Raw genomic sequence first — 21,202 nt, 5'->3', positions numbered from 1 at the left:
ACAAGGACGTGACATAGGACCATATAGATTGTGTAGACAAGGGTGTGACATAGGACCATATAGATTGTGTAGACAACAAGGGTGTGACATAGGACCATATAGATTGTGTAGACAACGAGGGTGTGACATAGGACCATATAGATTGTGTAGACAACAAGGGTGTGATATAGGACCATATAGATTGTGTAGACAACAAGGGTGTGACATAGGACCATATAGATTGTGTAGACAACGAGGGCGTGACATAGGACCATATATATTGTGTAGACAACGAGGGTGTGACATAGGACCATATAGATTGTGTAGACAACGAGGGCGTGACATAGGACCATATAGATTGTGTAGACAACGAGGGTGTGACATAGGACCATATAGATTGTGTAGAGAACGAGGATGTGACATAGGACCATATAGATTCTGTAGACAACGAGGGTGTGACATAGGACCATATATATTGTGTAGACAACAAGGGTGTGACATAGGACCATATAGATTGTGTAGACAACGAGGGTGTGACATAGGACCATATAGATTGTGTAGACAACGAGGATGTGACATAGGACCATATAGATTCTGTAGACAACGAGGGTGTGACATAGGACCATATAAATTGTGTAGACAAGGGCGTGACATAGGACCATATAGATTGTGTAGACAACGAGCGTGTGACATAGGACCATATAGATTCTGTAGACAACGAGCGTGTGACATAGGACCATATAGATTGTGTAGACAAGGGCGTGACATAGGACCATATAGATTCTGTAGACAACGAGGGTGTGACATAGGACCATATAGATTGTGTAGACAACGAGGATGTGACATAGGACCATATAGATTCTGTAGACAACGAGCGTGTGACATAGGACCATATAGATTGTGTAGACAAGGGCGTGACATAGGACCATATAGATTCTGTAGACAATGAGCGTGTGACATAGGACCATATAGATTGTGTAGACAACGAGGGTGTGACATAGGACAATATAGATTGTGTAGACAAGGATGTGAGATAGGACCATATAGATTGTGTAGACAACAAGGGTGTGACATAGGACCATATAGATTGTGTAGACAACGAGGGCGTGACATAGGACCATATATATTGTGTAGACAACGAGGGTGTGACATAGGACCATATAGATTGTGTAGACAACAAGGGTGTGACATAGGACCATATATATTGTGCAGACAACGAGGGTGTGACATAGGACCATATATATTGTGTAGACAAGGATGTGAGATAGGACCATATAGATTGTGTAGACAACGAGGGTGTGACATAGGACCATATAGATTGTGTAGACAACAAGGGTGTGACATAGGACCATATATATTGTGTAGACAACAAGGGCGTGACATAGGACCATATTGATTCTGTAGACAACAAGGGTGTGCTAAAGGACCATGCAGATTATGAAGGCAATAAGGGTGTGACATAGACCACAGTTTCTGTAGACACCAAGGGCGTTACATAGCCCTTGTTGTAATATGTAATATAAATCAATGTTTGCCCAGTGTTTAAAGAGTCTATTATTGAATAATTAATTTTTCTTTGTTTTCATGGTAAATACTCAAATGTGATTGGTCGAAAAATTCTTTTCATTCTTCTATGAAAGAAATTCCGAGAATGGCGCGAAAAATGTGACGTCACAATACGACAATTGACGTTGCGTATTGATTTGAGAAAAATAATCCCATTTAAAACCTGTAAAATTGTACATAAAACATGTTTTAAATTAGAAAATCATTTTCAAAAATTAATTATAAGCGTTGATGTCAATTTTTTTTTAGTTTCATTGGGGTATGAAACAAATTTTGTTTGCAAAAAAACACCTGTTTCTGGGTGTTATACTCTATAGTATTACAACCAGAAACGGGTGGGTTTTTTTTTTTTTAAAAGCGCTTTATAGTCGATTCCAATGTTGTATCGGTGCATATATAGACAAGAAATGATGTTGCAAATTAAAATTAGACAATTCCATTATAACTTTAGTTCCTGACCCCAAGTACCTGTGGTGTTATCTAGGTATTGCAATTAGTCCCAAAATTGTATTTGTCTTATCTGCCGCAGCATCGATGTGATTTTTAAACTTCAATTCATCATCTGTTATGTTCTCGAGATGTTTCTCTTCTGTAGCTTTAAGAAGTCTCACTTTCACTCGTCCGTTCTTGGTTGGAAAATAATTCATATTTTTGCCTATGAACATTGACACCTCGTTTTCTATCTTTCAGGAAATCCCTATCCGGTTAATGATTTCTGTAGAGAATCCGTAAGATTCTTGTTTTTCTGTTCATATTCTATGAAGAACAGCGACAAAGGCTTTTAGGTAAATTGATCGAACTGAATCGCCACTGTCCAGTATTTCTCTCCATTGGTCACTGAGTTTAAGGAGTCTTCTCTGGACGAACCAAAATTGTTGTTTACTTAAGAAATTATTGTTTTCAAGATGTTCCATTAATCTGGATCTGATGAGAGTTTCCTTTATTCTGCAATTGGCATTGGTTAAGCTGACTGGAAGTGCTATTTTACAGCCGACCCTCTCTTTCCAAGCTGAAAGTATTCTTCCTTTCTCCTAGCGAATGTTTGAATGAATACAAAGGGGGTTTGTCAATATTTCCTGCAGTTTCTTTCAGTACTCTAGGGTACATGTGCTATGATCCAGGTGATTTGATTTGTTTAAATTAACAGGACTTCTGATATTTTTTTTATTTTTTTTTTTTTTGTGATTTCTCTTTCTTTTTACAAAGCCTTTTTGATTTCCATTTGCATAATGTTCTTCATCTGTTGGTTCATTCGTAAAAACACAACTGAATAAGTCTGTGAGAGCATTCGCCTTATCCTTTTCTGTCTGTAATCCTCTCAATCTCAATCTTTTACATGTAATTCGGATATACCTGACTTAGGTGTCACCATTCTTATTCTATTTATGTATATGTGATTTATCAATATACAACGAAAATATGTTAATATACCGCCAACATCTACAACATCTAAATTTAATTAAGATAGTTTTTTATAGACTGGGTAAGTGTATGCCATTGTTATAAACCAAGTAGTGAGATATTAACAAAAGATTAGGAGGAACAGACAAACCCCTTAAGGAGCATGGCCTGGTTAGTTTGGATAACTTGATATAGTAGTCCAGGTTAGGTTTAACCAATAACATGCTTGGTTAGGCTCAAACATTTGAGGTGAAGACTTTAAATATGTACACGTCATCAGTTTGGATAAGAAATACATGTTGTAGTGTATTAGTGATTGAAATTTCCTCTCGTGTCATTAAGAGGATAAAGTTCGCTCTGATCACAACACGACGGTACTGTATCAAATTATATTTAATAAAACATGTTTATACAAGTATGGTCCTCCTGATCTCCTTCACGTGTCTGAAATATTTTAATCTTGGAGTAAAAAACACCTTTAACTGTTTATCAATGCAACAGCGGGGAAGTCATTTCATAACACACCCCTGAACAAGAACAAGCTGGATACGTTTTAATTACTCTGATCCGTGGGGCCAGCTACTTGTTTTGGAATTAAATCGTCCATTGTAATCGGTACATTATACACCTGAGTTAAGTTATTTACAGATATTCACAACTCGATACATTGGAGGACTGGAGTTCAAGCGCCTATTTAGATGTATAAGATTGATACATTAACAGTATTTAAAGATCTAAACCAATCACAGAAGATACTGGCTTTGTTGTAATGGTTTATCGTGACAATTATTTGTTTTGTGTTTATATGTGACCTGGAAGACCAACCTTTTACAGACTATTACAGAACGGGGTCCCCGAGGCTGTTACGATGGATTAGGACGTAACACTGACAGATTTCTCTAGGTATCAAGGAGTCACAAAACCGACAGATTTTTTTAAAGGAGAACTGTAAGTACACACAAACAGAAACATTATTTATTTATACACACGTTTGCTGACCTACCTAATACATCTTTGCCATATTTAATTGAATATTTAGCTTTTAACGTTTCATGATATCGAATAAAATAGAATGCAGTTCCAAATAGTTCATAACAATTTTAATAACGTTGATACTTGGCAATGCTAGGATGTCAACGGTAAGTTAATACCTCGGGGGAAATAGCCTTAATAGGGTACCCTTAATACCCACGATATAGTAACAAATATAACTTAGTAAACACACAGGGTACCCTTAATATCCACGATATACTAACACAGGGTACCCTTAATATACACGGTATACTGACACAGGGTACCCTTAATATCGACGATATACTAACACAGGGTACCCTTAATATCGACGATATACTAACACGGGGTACCCTTAATATCGACGATATACTAACACGGGGTACCCTTAATATCCACGATATACTAACACGGGGTACCCTTAATATCCACGATATACTAACACAGGGTACCCTTAATATCCACGGTATACTAACACAGGGTACCCTTAATATCCACGATATACTAACACAGGGTACCCTTAATATCCACGGTATACTAACACAGGGTACCCTTAATATCCATGATATACTAACACAGGGTACCCTTAATATCCACGATATACTAACACAGGGTACCCTTAATATCCACGGTATACTAACACAGGGTACCCTTAATATCCACGGTATACTAACACAGGGTACCCTTAATATCCACGATATACTAACACGGGGTACCCTTAATATCCACGGTATACTAACACAGGGTACCCTTAATATCCATGATATACTAACACAGGGTACCCTTAATATCCACGATATACTGACACAGGGTACCCTTAATATCCACGATATACTAACACAGGGTACCCTTAATATCCACGGTATACTAACACAGGGTACCCTTAATATCCACGGTATACTAACACAGGGTACCCTTAATATCCATGATATACTAACACAGGGTACCCTTAATATCCACGATATACTAACACAGGGTACCCTTAATATCCACGATATACTAACACAGGGTACCCTTAATATCCACGGTATACTAACACAGGGTACCCTTAATATCCACGGTATACTAACACAGGGTACCCTTAATATCCACGGTATACTAACACAGGGTACCCTTAATATCCACGGTATACTAACACAGGGTACCCTTAATATCCACGGTATACTAACACAGGGTACCCTTAATATCCATGATATAGTAACAAATAGAACTTAGTAAACACACAGGGTACCCTTAATATCCACGGTATACTGACACAGGGTACCCTTAATATCCACGGTATACTAACAAATATAACTTAGTAAACACACAGGGTACCCTTAATATCCATGATATACTAACACAGGGTACCGTTAATATCCATGATATACTAACACAGGGTACCCTTAATATCCACGACATACTGACATATATAACTTAGTAAACACACAGGGTACCCTTAATATCCACGGTATACTAACACAGGGTACCCTTAATATCCACGGTATACTAACACAGGGTACCCTTAATATCCACGGTATACTAACACAGGGTACCCTTAATATCCACGATATACTAACACAGGGTACCCTTAATATCCACGGTATACTAACACAGGGTACCCTTAATATCCACGACATACTGACATATATAACTTAGTAAACACACAGGGTACCCTTAATATCCACGGTATACTAACAAATATAACTTAGTAAACACATAGGGTACCCTTCATATCCATGATATACTAACACAGGGTACCCTTAATATCCACGGTATACTAACACAGGGTACCCTTAATATCCACGGTATACTAACACAGGGTACCCTTAATATCCACGGTATACTAACACAGGGTACCCTTAATATCCACGGTATACTAACACAGGGTACCCTTAATATCCACGATACACTAACACAGGGTACCCTTAATATCCATGATATACTAACAAATATAACTTAGTAAACACATAGGGTACCCTTAATATCCATGATATACTAACACGGGGTACCCTTAATATACACGATATACTGACATATATAATTTAGTGTTATACTGTGGTACCAAACTACCATGTTACGTTCGTTTCGAAGTTGGCAATATCAATTAAAACTGTTAGTACACATGTACCTAAGCATTTTAATATCTAAATTAGCTTCCGTTATCGTATGCATTGTCGCTGAAATAGTAGCAGGTTTGGTAAACAGTTTGAAATGGAATGTCATGCCAGAAAAACGAAAAACAAGAAATGATATAAATCTATGCTTGTTTTTTCCCTGTACTGATAGCATTATATATTAAAGCTGTTAGACTGTCCCACAGCAATATTGCTAAAACTGACAGAGTTGATGGTCCAGTAGCATTTAATCTGCCACGGACTTAATTGTGTGTGGCATGTCCATTCTGAATGCAGACGCCTAGAACGAAATTTCTCTCATATATAATTCAATTAAAATTACATACATGTATATGATAAAGGGCATATAAGATCTTAAAGATTTCACATTCCTTGGTACAAAACGCTTAGTGTCATTCATACTTGGTTGTTAACTGTGAGAACCAGGTCTATCTGATTGTTGTCTGTAGTAAAACAAAGGCCAGAGCAATGACTGCTCATTCGTCTTTATCTCACAATGGCCTTTTGGGAGTCGTCTCGGATTGATTTCCAAATAAGGACATATCAGATTTAACAGTTGTTTAATTGAAAAAAAAATGTAGTGCGGTCTAATTAGAAGCTAGAAACATTTCGGCTCAGTATGGTAGTGCGTCAGACTAGAAAATCGGGGTCGCATGTTCTCTCCCCGACCAAAACATCCCTTGCATTTCTAGATCATTGTATTATAATGTTTTGATGCAATAGGGACGATGGGACCAACGAAAACTTTCTCTGTAGTTCTAAAACGCGCCAAGTGGTTGTATGGCTGTTGTCAAAACTGAAGCCGCGGCAATGACAGCAAATGGGTACTAGCGTTAATTTACTCACTGACAAACAATCACAACAATGATTTTGTATCGACCCTGGTTGGCTCACGTCAACAGATATATTCAAATATGTGAAGGATCACTCGTGAGTTCATAATGATCTTTTATTTTTCCGCCGTGCTATTTTGCACACGAATACAGAAGTATAAAACAGATTCATGCCATACATATCGTGTTGGTTTAATCCATACTGGTAGGTAAACAACTAATCCATAAAAAATGGAAATCACAAAGTCAAATCAAACATCGTCGTACAATAATGATAGAACAGACTAGTTACCAAATCAGACCGGAAGTCGATAGAAACATCGATCGGGAAGATTGACTTCCGAACCATGTGACCATACTACAATGGATATGTAACGACGTGAAATTGATCTACTGATGTATGTTTGTAGATAGGTAGACGTGAAATTGATCTACTGATGTATGTTTGTAGATAGGTAATATATTGATGTTGAGGAAATGTCGACAGCAGTTGAACAGTAAACATGTTAGCTCAGCACAGAACCTAGACACACGATGTTGTTCCTCTCAGTCCTACTCCAAGGTGCTATAAACATGCTTGTCGTTTGGAGATATCATACCCAATATACATGTACCAGATTTGTTCTAGCTTTATCTTTGTGAGATCAGTGGCTACTGTTTGACATTCCCTTTCTGCACGCTTCATGCGTGTTTTTCTTTAGATACTAAGCAAACATATAGTGTTTTTTAATGTGTTTCAGGTGGAACCAAATATAATGGCCGCTGGAAAAATAAATGGTGGAAGTAATGACTCAAAGACCAAGATGTGTTCTCAACACTCAGATCGGAAATTCGACATGGTGTGCATTACGTGCAAAGATGAGCCTATCTGCCGGAAGTGTGTTAGCACTACGCACATCAAACACACATGCGCAGAAATGGAAGGATACTATGACACAAAGAAGGACTCGTTCCTTCGACTTGTACAAAAAGCGGACGCTAAAGTCAAAGGAATGGACGGGAAGTTGAAACGATTGAAAAAACTCCAGGACCAAAATAAAAAATCCATTGATGAAACGGTCAACGAAGTGAGAGTGCGAGGAAGGGAGTTGAAAAATAAAATAGACAAAATCACAGAGACCCTAATAGAAGAATGTAAATCTATAGGTACAAAAAATGATGACGTCATGGGAAAGTTAGAGGAAACGTTAGAAAAATCAATGAACGACTTGAAACAGGCGATACAAAAATGTAAGATAGTGATAGGATGCGAGAAATTTGAGGAATATGCCTTGATGGAACGAAATCTGAGGTCACATGTCATCCGGAAACCAGACCAACTTCCGGTTCTCAGCACTCCAAGTCTGTCTTCGAATACAGAGAATTCAAGTTATGAACAACTCCAGAACGCATACGGCTCCGTGTGCAAAAAAGAATGGCGGCTTGATAAAATGGGTTTAGCGGAGGAGGATTATACACCAGCTATCAACCAGCCACTTCAAAAACCAGCTAAACTCTTCACAGTGTCCGTCCTAGCGTCCTTTGAGCTCTCCGCCCAGAAGTACATCCGGTCGGTCTGGCCAGTAGACGAGCACAGGTCGTGGGTGATATGTGGCGGAAGTAACGAGGCCCACTTAGTTTCCGCTAAAGGTGACATGGTACAAACATCGAAGGTAGATGATGGTGTATGGATTACGGACGTTACATGTACATCAGATGGGGGCAAGACGATGGTCTGTTGTGGGGACGGAAGCATTAGAGAGATTCTACCCAGTGGGGATTGCAAAACTATGTTCCACACAGAGTGCTACGCCAACAGTCTGAGCGAGTCAGAACAGGAGGGATGCGTCACTGTTTGTCGCCACCGAGAACAAAATCTCGTCAGGGCAACCTACAAGGGCAAGATTATGCAGACAATAAATTTCGGCGCAGACGGAAAACCACTGTTTTGCAAACCAGTTTGCATACGCGTCAACAGAAGCAATGGTGACATGGCAGTTTTGGAAGCCAATTCCCCGCGTCATGTCGTACTGTTTGACAAAGATTTGAATCTTCTCGCACGTTACCAAGGAAACAGGGAGAACCTTGGAGGACTTGCCGACAATGAGTCGGAGCAGGACGAGTTTCAACCATGGGACGTTTGCTTCGACCGTCAAGGCAACGTCATGATTGCAGACGGACGGACCAAATCGTTGATTTTGATTGACCGACACGGACAGACAATAAGAACCCTGTTTGATGATGATATCGGACCGACTTGTATGGGCATGTGCAAAAATGGCGACATGTGGATAGGCTTCGATTACGGCAATGTCAAGGTTATACGATTTTCAAACTCTACATAGAAGAATCGTTCGTATCACAAGGGCAAAGAACGTCTCTAACATCATTTTGAAGTACGAACCTTAAGTGAGCATACGTGAAGTTAACAAATTACTTTCCTTGCAAGAGAAACGAAGTTAAAGTAATACATGCGGAGGTCTCTTTAGAGGGCGAAAATGCAATATTTACTTTTCATATTCGGACTGTTGCCCATTCTACAGGCCATAGTCGCATCTAGATCATTACCTATTAACGCATCTGTTGTGTACAGCGGTTGTCATACTAATCTTATTCCCGGATCTGTAGCTCGCAATTAAATGACCAGAGTCCTTTGCTACTGACGATTGAGGTGTTACTATTCGAGATATGGTATACGGTCTGTAAAATGCTGAAATGTTTTTACTTTTTCACTGTGATTTATACTTGAATTTTCATTAAAAACGAATCTTAAATTGAGAAAGTGTTTGATAGTTTTTAAACAAACTGTGAATATGATAATGACATTTAACGGGGTTTGGGTCTAGATTACATGTTGATAATGAAGTGTTATCATCCTCACCATGTATTACCCGTACACCGGAAAGTTGCTACCTGTGAAGCGAAACTGCTGGGTGGACGCGGTCAATGTTTTCATAATTAGAAAAAGTCCACCCAGCAGTCTCGCTTCGTTGGCTAGCAATTTCCGTTGTACGGGTATACACAGTGAATATATCTGTATCTTGTACGTCGTCAGAACCCAATTTTGGTATCATTAACGTCGGGGTCGTGCTGCTTGTTCTTATTGGTTCAATTTGTCGAGTGTAGATTTAAATGCCTCGACAGACTTGACGCTGACTGTTTCGTCGTCCAAATGGTACCTATCTATGGTTGTCTTTACCAAATATAAACGTGTGTATACTGTTCAGTGTTGGTTCGTAGTATCATAAAACACTCAGTGTTGTTTCTAATTTGGTCAGATATTGGATTGACCGTGATGTAGTCTTTGAATTTCCTAGCACGTATATTTGTCGTTTATTGTCATGATTGGTTAGGAATTCACTACGGGTAGTGCACTACCGGAACCAACCCCTCAATCACCTTATATAGCAGTACTAGACGGAGACTCGTTCTTCAGCGTTCTAACGTGTGTAATTCGAGGTATTGTGCCATCTTGTTGATACATCTAGCCTCTTTTGATTTGTCATCTTGTTTTATGAAGCAGATGGCTCTTCTTTGAATGCGCTATAGCTTGTCTAAGTCTGTTTTTCCGCAGAGGTCCCATATAATGGCGCCATATTCCAGTACAGATCTTACCATGGAGATGTATACATGTACTGTTTTTCTACATTTCTCTGTGCAGTGTTTGAGGTTTCTGTGTAAAGGAAGGTTAGAGTTGATTGTGATTTCTTGGCCATTTTAGATCGGACGAAATCTGTAGTCCAAGGTTGGGGTTGTCTTGTACTTCCTCCAGGATGTGACCATTGAGGGTGTAGAATGTTGATGTGTTTGCAGATATTCATTATGTAGCATTGTTTGGTGTTAATACGCATTCCCCATCTACATTGTACTTGACTATTCTTTTAAGTTCTCGAGATCTTTCTGGAGGATTGTGTGGTATGTGTTAAGTGTGGTGAGTAGTTTAGTTTCGCAGGAATATCCTGACATGAACCCGTGATTTTTGTGATGTTAGAATGTTATTTCTCGCAAGGTGTTTTAGGATGTGTCTGCAGATAATGTGTTCTAGAAGCTTGCTGGTTACAGATGTTAATGAGACTGGTCTGTAATTATCGGCTTGGTGCTTGTCGCCTGTTGAAGATGCTTGTGACATTTGCGTCTCTTCAGTCTTTTAGGAGTTCGCAGGCATCTACTGATAGTTGGAAAATTGTTGTCAAGACTTGGAGCAAGATGGTTTGCACACTCCTTAAGTATTCTGTTTGGGATGTTGTCTGGTCCAGATCATTTTTTTGACTCCCTCTTGGTGGATTTTGAGTGGTGGAATGTCTTGTTTTGCTGATTTGCATGTTATTGGTAGTGGGTCAGTTTGATTTGCTTTTGAGAAGACAGACTTATATTGATTCATCAATATTTATGCTTTCTGCTTGCTGTTGCTGATTAGTTTGGTACCCGATTTCAGAGGTGATATTCCGAATGAGTTTTGCTTTTTTATTTTACATACCTCCAGAAAGGTTTGGTGTTATTTGATAAACCTTCCACGATGTTGTTGTTTACATAGTTCCATTCTGCCTGCCAAAGTTAACGTTTGCAGTCTTTTTGAAAGTGGCTGCAATTATTCCACTTTCCTGTTTTTCGGCTTGCTTGTATAGTCTTGATTTCTTTTTGAGGATTTTCCTTTCGTTGTGTTTTAGCCATGGAGTTGATTGTTTTGATCATGTTTCTCTGGACGGATTGCAGTCATCCATGTGTTATTTTAGTTTGCCCTTCAACGTGTTCCAAAGGTCATGGATACTCGTGTTCTCACACATTTCATTGGTAGTAATTGCTAGGTCATATAAGGCTTGTTCTAGCTTTGTCCAGTCTGATTTTGCGAAGATGTAACATGTCCTGGCTGGGATCGGGTGATAATTTGGTTTTGTCTCCGTGTCTGTTATGACGATGTCATGTCCTGGCTGGGGTCGGTTAGTAATGTGGTCTTGTCTCCATGTCTGTTACGACGATGTCATGTCCTGGCTGGGGTCGGTTAGTAATGTGGTCTTGTCTCCATGTCTGTTACGACTATGTGATGTCCTGGCTGGGGTCGGGTGGTAATGTGGTCTTGTCTCCATGTCTGTTACGACTATGTCATGTCCTGGCTGGGGTCGGGTGGTAATGTGGTCTTGTATTCATGTCTGTTACGACTATGTCATGTCCTGGCTGGGGTCGGGTGGTAATGTGGTCTTGTCTCCGTGTTTGTTACGACGATGTCATGTCCTGGCTGGGGTCGGTTAGTAATGTGGTCTTGTCTCCGTGTCTGTTACGACTATGTCATGTCCTGGCTGGGGTCGGGTGGTAATGTGGTCTTGTCTCCGTGTCTGTTATGACGATGTCATGTCCTGGCTGGGGTCGGGTGGTAATGTGGTCTTGTCTCCGTGTCTGTTATGACGATGTCATGTCCTGGCTGGGGTCGGGTGGTAATGTGGTCTTGTCTCCGTGTCTGTTATGACGATGTCATGTCCTGGCTGGGGTCGGGTGGTAATGTGGTCTTGTCTCCGTGTCTGTTATGACGATGTGATGTCCTGGCTGGGGTCGGGTGGTAATGTGGTCTTGTCTCCATGACTGTTACGACTATGTGATGTCCTGGCTGGGGTCGGGTGGTAATGTGGTCTTGTCTCCGTGTCTGTTATGACGATGTCATGTCCTGGCTGGGGTCGGGTGGTAATGTGGTCTTGTCACCATGCCTGTTACGACTATGTCATGTCCTGGCTGGGGTCGGGTGGTAATGTGGTCTTGTCTCCATGTCTGTTACGACTATGTCATGTCCTGGCTGGGGTCGGTTAGTAATGTGGTCTTGTCTCCATGTCTGTTACGACTATGTCATGTCCTGGCTGGGGTCGGTTAGTAATGTGGTCTTGTCTCCGTGTCTGTTACGACGATGTCATGTCCTGGCTGGGGTCGGGTGGTAATGTGGTCTTGTCTCCATGCCTGTTACGACGATTTCATGTCGGGGTCGGGTGGTAATGTGGTCTTGTCTCCATGTCTGTTATGACGATGTCATGTCGGGGTCGGGTGGTAATGTGGTCTTGTCTCCGTGTCTGTTATGACTATGTCATGTCCTGGCTGGGGTCGGGTGGTAATGTGGTCTTGTCTCCATGCCTGTTACGACGATTTCATGTCGGGGTCGGGTGGTAATGTGGTCTTGTCTCCGTGTCTGTTATGACGATGTCATGTCCTGACTGAGGTCGGGTGGTAATGTGGTCTTGTCTCCGTGTCTGTTATGACGATGTCATGTCCTGGCTGGGGTCGGGTGGTAATGTGGTCTTGTCTCCGTGTCTGTTATGACGATGTCATGTCCTGGCTGGGGTCGGGTGGTAATGTGGTCTTGTCTCCATGTCTGTTGTGACGAATTCATGATCTGGTATTCCTGGCATACCGATGGAAGTTTTAAGGAGTGATGGATTTGTTGTGAACACGAAGTTTGTATTTGTGTTAGGCCTGCATTCGTTGTCACGCTTGATCTATAAGTTGTTGTTGGACGTCTGTGTCTCTGCCTGTTTTGGTGATCAAGCATTCCCAGTTTATATCTGGGCAGTTGAAGTCCCTGCTAGAATGATGTTTTTGTCTTTTAGTTTGAATATTTTCTGAATGGACTTTTTCTATTTCTTGTAGATCTTTCATATTTCTTTGTGGTATGTAGAAGTTGGACATGTCTTTATTGTTGCTTGTTTTCATCTTAACCCATTCAATTTCATAGTCCGTTACATACCAGGTCATGCAATGCACTGCCCATACATCCTCTCTTCGATTAATAATACTGCCAGTTCATTTGCGTTCATTGTGATTTTCTGTTGCAGCATATCTAATGTTGAATTACCCTCGGAAAACCTGGTACTTTTTCAATTATCTCAAGATAAATATTCATATAGTCTGTCATCTTTTTTTTTTATCGAATTGGAGTTGGGACCTCAGAGCAAGATAGCTATGTTTGGGCCAAATTATTTCCTAAAAGCCATCACACAGGGGAATCTCAAAAGTATTGTTTGCTTAAGAAAACATCTGCATGTCACTTTTCTTAGGAATTTGTTGGTTTGCTTGTGTTAATTATCGGAACGATTACATATCTCACCAGGTTGTAATTCCGAGAATCACTGCACATGTAAGTAGGCGTGTTCGATGTGTCAATATCACGGCATTTGTTCTCTATATGGCATGTACTATGATATATGTTAATGTATACTGCAAATATTAACGATGAAACTCGTTTGATGACGTATATGTTATGTACATTTCACTCTCTATATGTTTGTATAATGTAATGTACATCTCACTCTTTATGTTTGTATGATGTAATGTACATCTCATTATCTAAATGTTTGTATAATGTAATGTACATCTCACACTCTATATGTTTGTATAATGTAATGTATATCTCACTCTATATGTTTGTATAATGTAATGTACATCTCACTCTATGTTTGTATAATGTAATGTACATCTCATTCTCTGTTTGTATAATGTAATGTACATCTCACTCTCTGTTTGTATAATGTCATGTACATCTCATTCTGTTTGTATTATGTAATGTACATCTCACTCTCTGTTTGTATAATGTAATGTACATCTCATTATCTATGTGTTTGTATAATGTAATGTACAGCACATTATCTGTATGTTTGTATAATGTAATGTACATCTCACTCTATATTTTTGTATGATGTAATATACATCTCATTCTCAATGTTTGTATAATGTAATGTATATCTCAATCTCTATGTTTGTATAATGTAATGTACATCTCATGCGCTATATGTTTGTATAATGTAATGTACATCTCATTCTCTGTATAATGTAATGTACATCTCATTATCTATGTGTTTGTATAATGTAATGTACATCTCATTATCTATATGTTTGTATAATGTAATGTACATCTCATTATCTATGTTTGTATAATGTAATGTACATCTAACTCTCTATATGTTTGTAATGTAATGTACATCACATTCTCTATATGTTTGTAATGTAATGTACATATCATTATCTATATGTTTGTATAATGTAATGTACATCTCATTATCTATGTTTGTATAATGTAATGTACATCTCATTCTCTATGTTTGTATAATGTAATGTACATCTCACTCTCTATATGTTTGTATAATGTAATGTACATCTCATTCTGTTTGTATAATGTAATGTACATCTCATTCTGTTTGTATAATGTAATGTACATCTCACTCTCTATATGTTTGTATAATGTAATGTACATCTCACTCTTTATGTTTGTATAATGTAATGTACATCTCATTCTGTTTGTATAATGTAATGTACATCTCATTCTCTGTTTGTATAATGTAATGTACATCTCATTCTGTTTGTATAATGTAATGTACATCTCACTCTCTATATGTTTGTATAATGTAATGTACATCTCACTCTTTATGTTTGTATAATGTAATGTACATCTCACTCTCTATATGTTTGTATAATGTAATGTACATCTCATTATCTGTTTGTATAATGTAATGTACATCTCACTCTTTATGTTTGTAAAATGTAATGTACATCTCATTATCTGTTTGTATAATGTAATGTACATCTCACTCTCTATATGTTTGTACAATGTAATGTACATCTCACTCTGTGTTTGTATAATGTAATGTACATCTCACTCTTTATGTTTGTATAATGTAATGTACATCTCATTATCTATGTTTGTATAATGTAATGTACATCTCATTGTCTATATGTTTGTATAATGTAATGTACATCTCACTCTCTATATGTTTGTATAATGTAATGTACATCTCACTCTGTATGTTTGTATAATGTAATGTACATCACATTATCTATATGTTTGTATAATGTAATGTATATATATCATTCTCTGTGTGTGGCAATTGTAATTTTATATTACATACACTTAAAGCTGTAAAGCTAAAAGTAATAAAAACATTGCAAAAGAATTGAAATTGTTTGAAGCATTATAAACACACTATACACATTCCTTTTTATGATTTTAATCATTTTAATGAAACAAATACAAAAAAGCACATGTAACGTTTATAAAAGAGAAACAACAACTGGTATTAAACACCGTGAACTCATCCTTGTATCAGATCTGTTGAGAGTACACACCATGAACTCATCCTTGTATCAGATCTGTTGACAGTAAACACCATGAACTCATCCTTGTATCAGATCTGTTGACAGTACACACCGTGAACTCATACTTGTATCAGATCTGTTGACAGTAAACACCATGAACTCATCCTTGTATCAGATCTGTTGACAGTACACACCATGAACTCATCCTTGTATCAGATCTGTTGACAGTAAACACCATGAACTCATCTTTGTATCAGATCTGTTGAGAGTACACACCATGAACTCATCCTTGTATCAGATCTGTTGACAGTAAACACCATGAACTCATCCTTATATCAGATCTGTTGACAGTACACACTGTGGAATCATCCTTGTATCAGATCTGTTGACAGTACACACCATGAACTCATCCTTGTATCAGATCTGTTGACAGTACACACCATGAACTCATCCTTGTATCAGATCTGTTGACAGTACACACCGTGAACTCATCCTTGTATCAGATCTGTTGACAGTACACACTGTGAACTCATACTTGTATCAGATCTGTTGACAGTACACACTGTGAACTCATACTTGTATCAGATCTGTTGACAGTACACACTGTGAACTCATACTTGTATCAGATCTGTTGACAGTACACACCATGAACTCATCCTTGTATCAGATCTGTTGACAGTACACACCGTGAACTCATCCTTGTATCAGATCTGTTGACAGTACACACCGTGAACTCATCCTTGTATCAGATCTGTTGACAGTACACACCGTGAACTCATCCTTGTATCAGATCTGTTGACAGTACACACCATGAACTCATCCTTGTATCAGATCTGTTGACAGTACACACCGTGAACTCATCCTTGTATAAGATCTGTTGACAGTACACACCGTGAACTCATCCTTGTATCAGATCTGTTGACAGTACACACTCTGAACTCATCCTTGTATCAGATCTGTTGACAGTACACACTCTGAACTCATCCTTGTATCAGATCTGTTGACAGTACACACTCTGAACTCATCCTTATATCAGATCTGTTGACAGTACACACCGTGAACTCATCCTTGTATCAGATCTGTTGACAGTACACACCGTGAACTCATCCTTGTATAAGATCTGTTGACAGTACACACCGTGAACTCATCCTTGTATCAGATCTGTTGACAGTACACACTCTGAACTCATCCTTGTATCAGATCTGTTGACAGTACACACTCTGAACTCATCCTTGTATCAGATCTGTTGACAGTACACACTCTGAACTCATCCTTGTATCAGATCTGTTGACAGTACACACCGTGAACTCATCCTTGTATCAGATCTGTTGACAGTACACACCATGAACTCATCCTTGTATCAGATCTGTTGACAGTACACACCGTGATTTCATCTTTGTATCAGATCTGTCGAGAGTACACACTGTGGAATCATGGAAGAGATTGAAGAGACGGAGAAAGATGCAAGGTAGACAGAATCTAGAGTCTGATAGACAAGGATCATTAATAGCCAATGTTCAGTCTGGGATGACAGACACTGATATAACTAAGAGGTTTAATATCTGACTACAGCATATCTTTTGAAGCACTTCTGTGTCTGAACCCCTTCACCCAGATAAGGCACATTGCCATGCATAGTTAAAGTTTATTAAAGTTAAATCAGACTTTGAACATTGTGTCTTGAAATGTAATATCTAATGCACACTAATTTACACTGTATGTCTAATAAAATTATGTTGTCAGTACATATTAAGAAACTTGTTGAAGAAATATCCTCCCCTTTCTAATGTTTGTTACATTTACTCTTTAACTGCTCACCAAGCCTTCCTGTAGGTTTATCCAGTTGTTTATGCACATGAACACTACAACAGCTTTAAAGACAAGCTAATCTAGCATTTGTGGAGTTTCTTACTGTGTCACCTTGTCCTTCCCAAATTATCTAGTTTAAACATTACCTCCATACCAAATGTGTCCTTTCAAGAAAATTCTACATGGTTGTACCATGTATACATTTTCCTTTGGTAATGCATTGCTTGTAATCTATGTCACATAATGCAAGTTGTCTGGATACGTCAGGTGCCAACTGCCCTTAACAAGATTTCCATCTCTATAATGGTTGTTACCAGCATTTGGACATCTTTTTAGCTTTGTGGAGTCTAGGATGTGTACTGAATATTCTACCTTTGTGTGAAGAAAGATTTGAAGAGTGGAATTCAAACTTAGCTTTGATGATTTGGCTAAAACTTCTTTTGACAAGGCCAAGTGACCCGCTGGCTGTGTAGCTATCACTGAGTTTACAGGTCCACATGTAGTACTCAGATCATTGACGGTAGAGTGGACAGTGGTCCAAAGATGGATGAACACTTAATGCCAGTACTCAGATCATTGATGGTAGAATGGACAGTGGTCTGAAGATGGACGAACACTTAATGCCAATTCACAGATTATTGGTGGTGAGATGTAATGGATATGTCAGAAATCAGGCACCCACCCACAGCCGGTACACAGTTTTTTATCAGCAACATGTGTAGAGGTACAGTTGTTCTGTCTGTCGAGGACCTCGCACGGCAGATTAGTGTGGGTAGCATCACAAAATGGTGGATCCTTAGTGTACTTACAGGCACAGATGGCAAAGAGACTCTGAGATTTGTTAACTGTCCACTTGAGAGGCTTGATTCCTGTGCCTTTATGTGACCCTGCATACAATAATGATTATTAATAGACTGACTAAATATTTCTATCACAAAACACCTGATTCAATATGTATATACAAATTACATCAATAATGCGAGATTTTATAAAAACTTTCCCAGGCAACCTTAACATTTTTAAATACAATTACATTTTTAGCCATTTTAAAATCTTAGTCACCTGCCTATCCACAGCCTAGTCATCCTAATCCAATAGCCTATACATTGTTTCCAATCTCTAGTCCCAATCATTCCAGTCTCATTTTGGTACTTTCTTACTCATTCATCTTTACTACAAATCCAACAAAAGAGGGACATTTCAGCCTTGACTTCCAAGCTTAACTAAGTCTCCTTACCCCAATTACTTTATTCACTCTTTGTCACATATATTCAATTCCAACCAACTTATTAGCTGATGCCATACCAACCATGGTATCCGTTGTCAACAATTTCTTCAAACATCTTAACAACTGATTGGAATTCAACTAAATTTGACAGGAAGTATCCCCCTGTGGTGAGGATTGTTGGGGCTGAACTCCTATTGGGCTAAGACAATTTGGCTACATTGCTATAAATGACTTCTCTAAAACTGAGCATGCTGCATGGCATATCACTCATTTGACTGGAAGCATCCCTAGGCGGTGGGAATTCAAAATTGTACAAATGGTGGGGCTGACCCTCAGGGGCCTGAGAGGCAAGGCCCAATAAGGGAAATATAGCAAACATTTTCCAAATCCTTTTTCTGTTTGAATGGCAGGTTCAAACCTAATTCAGTATAAACCATCCGGGGTAAAGGAAAACCAAGTTTGAATTTTTTTTGTTAAATCTTTGAAAAGGTGGGTTTGGGACCACTAGGACCTGTGGGGGAGGGGCTGATACATGAAACATAGCAAATTCTTCAAAAACTTTCTTCTTTGGTAGAAATGACAGGATTTTGTCCAAATTACCCCATAGAAAACATCCTTGGGTAGAAATAAATTATGTATAAATGATAGGTCCAGCTCCTCATTGCTTGAAAACGGGGTCCAATATGGTTGGTGTAATGCATCCTTGGGGGAAAGGAAATGAACTTTATATTAAAAGTGTGTCTGAGGTATGGTACAGACCGATCCCAAACTGGGAAAAGTATTTGTAATTTAACATTAATTGAGAGGGAGACCCTTTGAGCCACTTGTATTAAATCTTGAACTGATCTACTTAAACCAGTCTGTTTACAGATGTTTAAACTTGTCAGCTTAACCTTAACTTTTCTTCATCCTAAAACATTCCAACCAATCAATTCATTGGACTGTTTCCCCAATGTCATTATCTATGCCTCATACCTATCTATGTCCTATTCTTACATCTCTACTTGTATTCCCAGACTGGGTACCTACCATCACACCAGGGCTGTTTCTTACTCAGTCCACAGGCACACCATAGCTTAGTCTCTCCTTGCTTGAGGTTTCTTACAGTACATGATCCATACTGAAAATAAATCAAAGTTGTTAAGTAACAAATATGTTCATGTAGCTGAAAAAAAGCACGGGTATTTAAAACTGAAAAATAATTTCTCTTCCAGGTCTAATTACATAGAGTAGAAGTTTAACCTGGTTTCTTGGTCAGTTACAAATATCACAGATAAAACACCTATATTTATATAAAGCATTTTTGTAATTTGTGGAGCATGGTAGGCTTGTCCACTTTAAAGTTAATGTTTCTTGGCTTGTTAGATTTGTTTGTTAGATTAAAGTAAAAACACTTAAAATAAGTGTAAGGAGAATAAGACCAGGTGTTCCAGCAGGGTAAGCATCCTCCACTTTATACAAATATCAGTGATATCCATTGCTTTTTTTTCGAGAGAAGAAATTGCTTATAAGCTAATATATACTTATAGTGTTATTTTGGGGGTCAACCTCTCCATCCCTCCTCCTCCCACAAGAACAAGAGTTCCAGAGGTGTTCAGGACTAGTAGGGATATAAAGGATTTACCTCAATTTCCCCTATTGGGTCCCGCGGCCTCTGGCCCTTGGGGAACCACACACTCTAATTTATATAATATTAGATCTCTTTTGCCAAATAATGCTTCACGCCAAATTTAATCAAATCCATTCTGGCATTCACAGAATATATATCATTTGTTTTCTTTCCTTTTTAATTTTAGATAATCTAATAAACTAATTTGATAACATTCCAATGACATTGTAACATGCCAGGTTTTAGTTTGCATGAGAAGGAATATTTAATTTTACTTTATGGTCAATTAAATTATTTAAAACGTAAAAAGGTTCGCATGAAGTCATCCGAAATTTCCAAACACAGACCATGGCAACAGCTGGGTAAACCTTGCCTGGGTTCTCTTGTTGTCCTTCTGGATCCGCCATCCTTTCCCCATCACCATTTATTAGTTGCGATCCTGTATTTCCTGTTACTTAAAAGTAATCGATAATAATAATAATAAATTTACATGTTACTTTTGGAAAATATAATTATATTTTGTCAATAACATCCTTAAGTTTACTTTTACTATCTACTTTTATGTCTACTTTGTCAATGCTAAGAATATTTTAGTTATTTGATATAT

At 38.5% G+C, this 21,202-nt stretch overlaps 2 protein-coding genes across 2 annotated transcripts; one reads left to right on the top strand and one right to left on the bottom strand.

The window, feature by feature from the left end:
• Nucleotides 1-3,478: 3,478 nt before the first annotated feature.
• LOC117316983 lies at nucleotides 3,479-9,662 on the top strand. Its single transcript, XM_033871765.1, has 2 exons — nucleotides 3,479-3,894; nucleotides 7,648-9,662. Exon 2 carries the CDS (start codon nucleotides 7,663-7,665, stop codon nucleotides 9,229-9,231), a length of 1,569 nt encoding a protein of 522 aa, XP_033727656.1. The 5' UTR covers nucleotides 3,479-3,894; nucleotides 7,648-7,662; the 3' UTR covers nucleotides 9,232-9,662.
• An 8,032-nt stretch (nucleotides 9,663-17,694) lies between these two features.
• On the bottom strand, nucleotides 17,695-21,028 carry LOC117316972. Its single transcript, XM_033871754.1, has 3 exons — nucleotides 20,943-21,028; nucleotides 20,016-20,106; nucleotides 17,695-18,645 (listed from the first exon to the last, which is right to left on the bottom strand). Exons 1-3 carry the CDS (start codon nucleotides 21,000-21,002, stop codon nucleotides 18,422-18,424), a joined length of 375 nt encoding a protein of 124 aa, XP_033727645.1. The 5' UTR covers nucleotides 21,003-21,028; the 3' UTR covers nucleotides 17,695-18,421.
• Between the last annotated feature and the right edge of the window lie 174 nt (nucleotides 21,029-21,202).

The sequence above is a fragment of the Pecten maximus genome, chromosome 2 (assembly GCF_902652985.1).
Source record: "Pecten maximus chromosome 2, xPecMax1.1, whole genome shotgun sequence".
NCBI classification, from domain to species: Eukaryota; Metazoa; Mollusca; class Bivalvia; order Pectinida; family Pectinidae; genus Pecten; species Pecten maximus.
This window is presented reverse-complemented; position numbering and strand designations above follow the sequence as displayed.

What these genes read in the sequence shown, in the direction of transcription:
- LOC117316983 (XM_033871765.1), top strand. Translation starts at nt 7,663, where the DNA reads ATGGCCGCTGGAAAAATAAATGGTGGAAGTAATGACTCAAAGACCAAG.
- LOC117316972 (XM_033871754.1), bottom strand. Translation starts at nt 21,002, where the DNA reads ATGGCGGATCCAGAAGGACAACAAGAGAACCCAGGCAAGGTTTACCCA. An exon ending in TTTACCCAGCTGTTGCCATG is followed by an intron (nt 20,107 to 20,942) that starts GTCTGTGTTTGG and finishes ATTTATTTTCAG; the next exon opens with TATGGATCATGTACTGTAAG. An exon ending in GAAACAGCCCTGGTGTGATG is followed by an intron (nt 18,646 to 20,015) that starts GTAGGTACCCAG and finishes TATTGTATGCAG; the next exon opens with GGTCACATAAAGGCACAGGA.